At 44.5% G+C, this 1,456-nt stretch overlaps 1 protein-coding gene across 1 annotated transcript; it reads left to right on the forward strand.

Moving 5' to 3' along the window:
* The first annotated feature begins 232 nt into the window (after window positions 1–232).
* Window positions 233–1,201, forward strand: LOC149851847 (olfactory receptor 14I1-like). The gene has a single exon (XM_090030300.1). The coding sequence runs from the start codon at window positions 233–235 to the stop codon at window positions 1,199–1,201; it is 969 nt and encodes a 322-aa protein (XP_089886426.1).
* Window positions 1,202–1,456: the final 255 nt, after the last annotated feature.

A 1,456-nucleotide genomic window follows, 5' to 3' on the forward strand; every position in this document is an offset into this window, starting at 1 on the left:
CAAAATACTTTATTTTAGGTAAGGTCTTTTCAGGGTGAAAAAAATTAAAATCAAATTTTCCAAGGGGAAAAAAATTATGGACCTGTTCTGTATTGTCACCATGAACTTTGGCAATCAGATCAAGGAGACATTATTGATGGGAATATCAAAGGCACTGAGTTGGTTACTCTCCTCCTTACCACTGCCCCTGTTCTATTATATACAGGATGTGCACAGTGCCCTGGGAAGGAGGATGCCCAACTCGACCTCTGTGACTGAGTTCCTCCTCCTGGGCTTCTCTGACACTCGGGAGCTGCAGATCTTACACTTTGTCATCTTTCTAGCAACATACTTGGCAGCTCTGGTGGGGAACCTCCTTGTGATCGCAGTTGTAGCTATGGACCCCCACCTCCACAGACCTATGTACTACTTTTTGGTAAATTTGTCCATCCTTGACCTTGGCTCTATCTCCGTCATTGTCCCCAAGTCCATGGCCAATTCTCTCTTAAACAGCAGGACAATCTCCTATTGTGGATGCGTAGCCCAGGTCTTTCTCTTCTTCCTCTTTTGTGCAGCTGATCTCGCATTCCTCACCATCATGGCATATGACCGGTACATCGCCATCTGCAAGCCACTGCATTACGAGTCAATAATGAACAAAAAAGCTTGTATTCAAATGGCTGCCGGTGCCTGGGTCAGTTGTATTCTCTATTCTGCACTGCATACTGGGGACACGTTCAGCATACCCTTCTGCCCTTCCAACATTATCAACCAATTCTTTTGGGAAATCCCCCAGCTCCTCAAGCTGTCTTGCTCTGATGCAAACCTCACAGAACTGGGGATTCTTGTATTCAGCATGTGTTTAGTTTCCAGCTGCTTTGTTTTTATAGTTGTCTCATGTGTTCAGATCTTACCTACAGTGCTGAGCTTGCCCTCTGAAGAGAGTCGCAAGAAAGCCTTCTCCACCTGCCTGCCTCACCTCATTGTGGTCTCCTTGTTCGTGAGCACGGGCATCTTTGCCCACATGAAACTGGCTGTGAGCTCCCCGACAGCGCTGGATCTTTTTGTGGCAGTTTTGTATTGCGTGGTTCCTCCATTGATTAATCCGATCATTTATAGCATAAGGAACAAGGAGCTGAAAGCTTCTTTATGGAAACTGCTCCATAGGAGGGTATTTGACCATAAAAACAAAATCATGAGGAACCTGTTTACTGAACACTGAATTTTAATGCGATAAAAATGCATCATAACCACACCAAAGTCAATGGATCCTTTATTTCTGCATTCACTCTCTCCCTCCATGTCTTCCTGAATGGCCTTTGTGAACTACCACTTATTACCCAAGCTCTTCAGGCACTGCCTGTGAAAAAGTCCATCTCCATATCAAGTGTGTGATACATATCCCAATTATTCTATATTGGAGGACAACAAATCTTGTTGCAGGGCCAGTGGATTTCTTGTTTTCTGGCTTGTTTTT

Source organism: Crocodylus siamensis, unplaced genomic scaffold (genome assembly GCF_052110815.1).
Source record: "Crocodylus siamensis isolate JL-2025a unplaced genomic scaffold, ASM5211081v1 HiC_scaffold_125, whole genome shotgun sequence".
Classification (NCBI taxonomy): domain Eukaryota; kingdom Metazoa; phylum Chordata; order Crocodylia; family Crocodylidae; genus Crocodylus; species Crocodylus siamensis.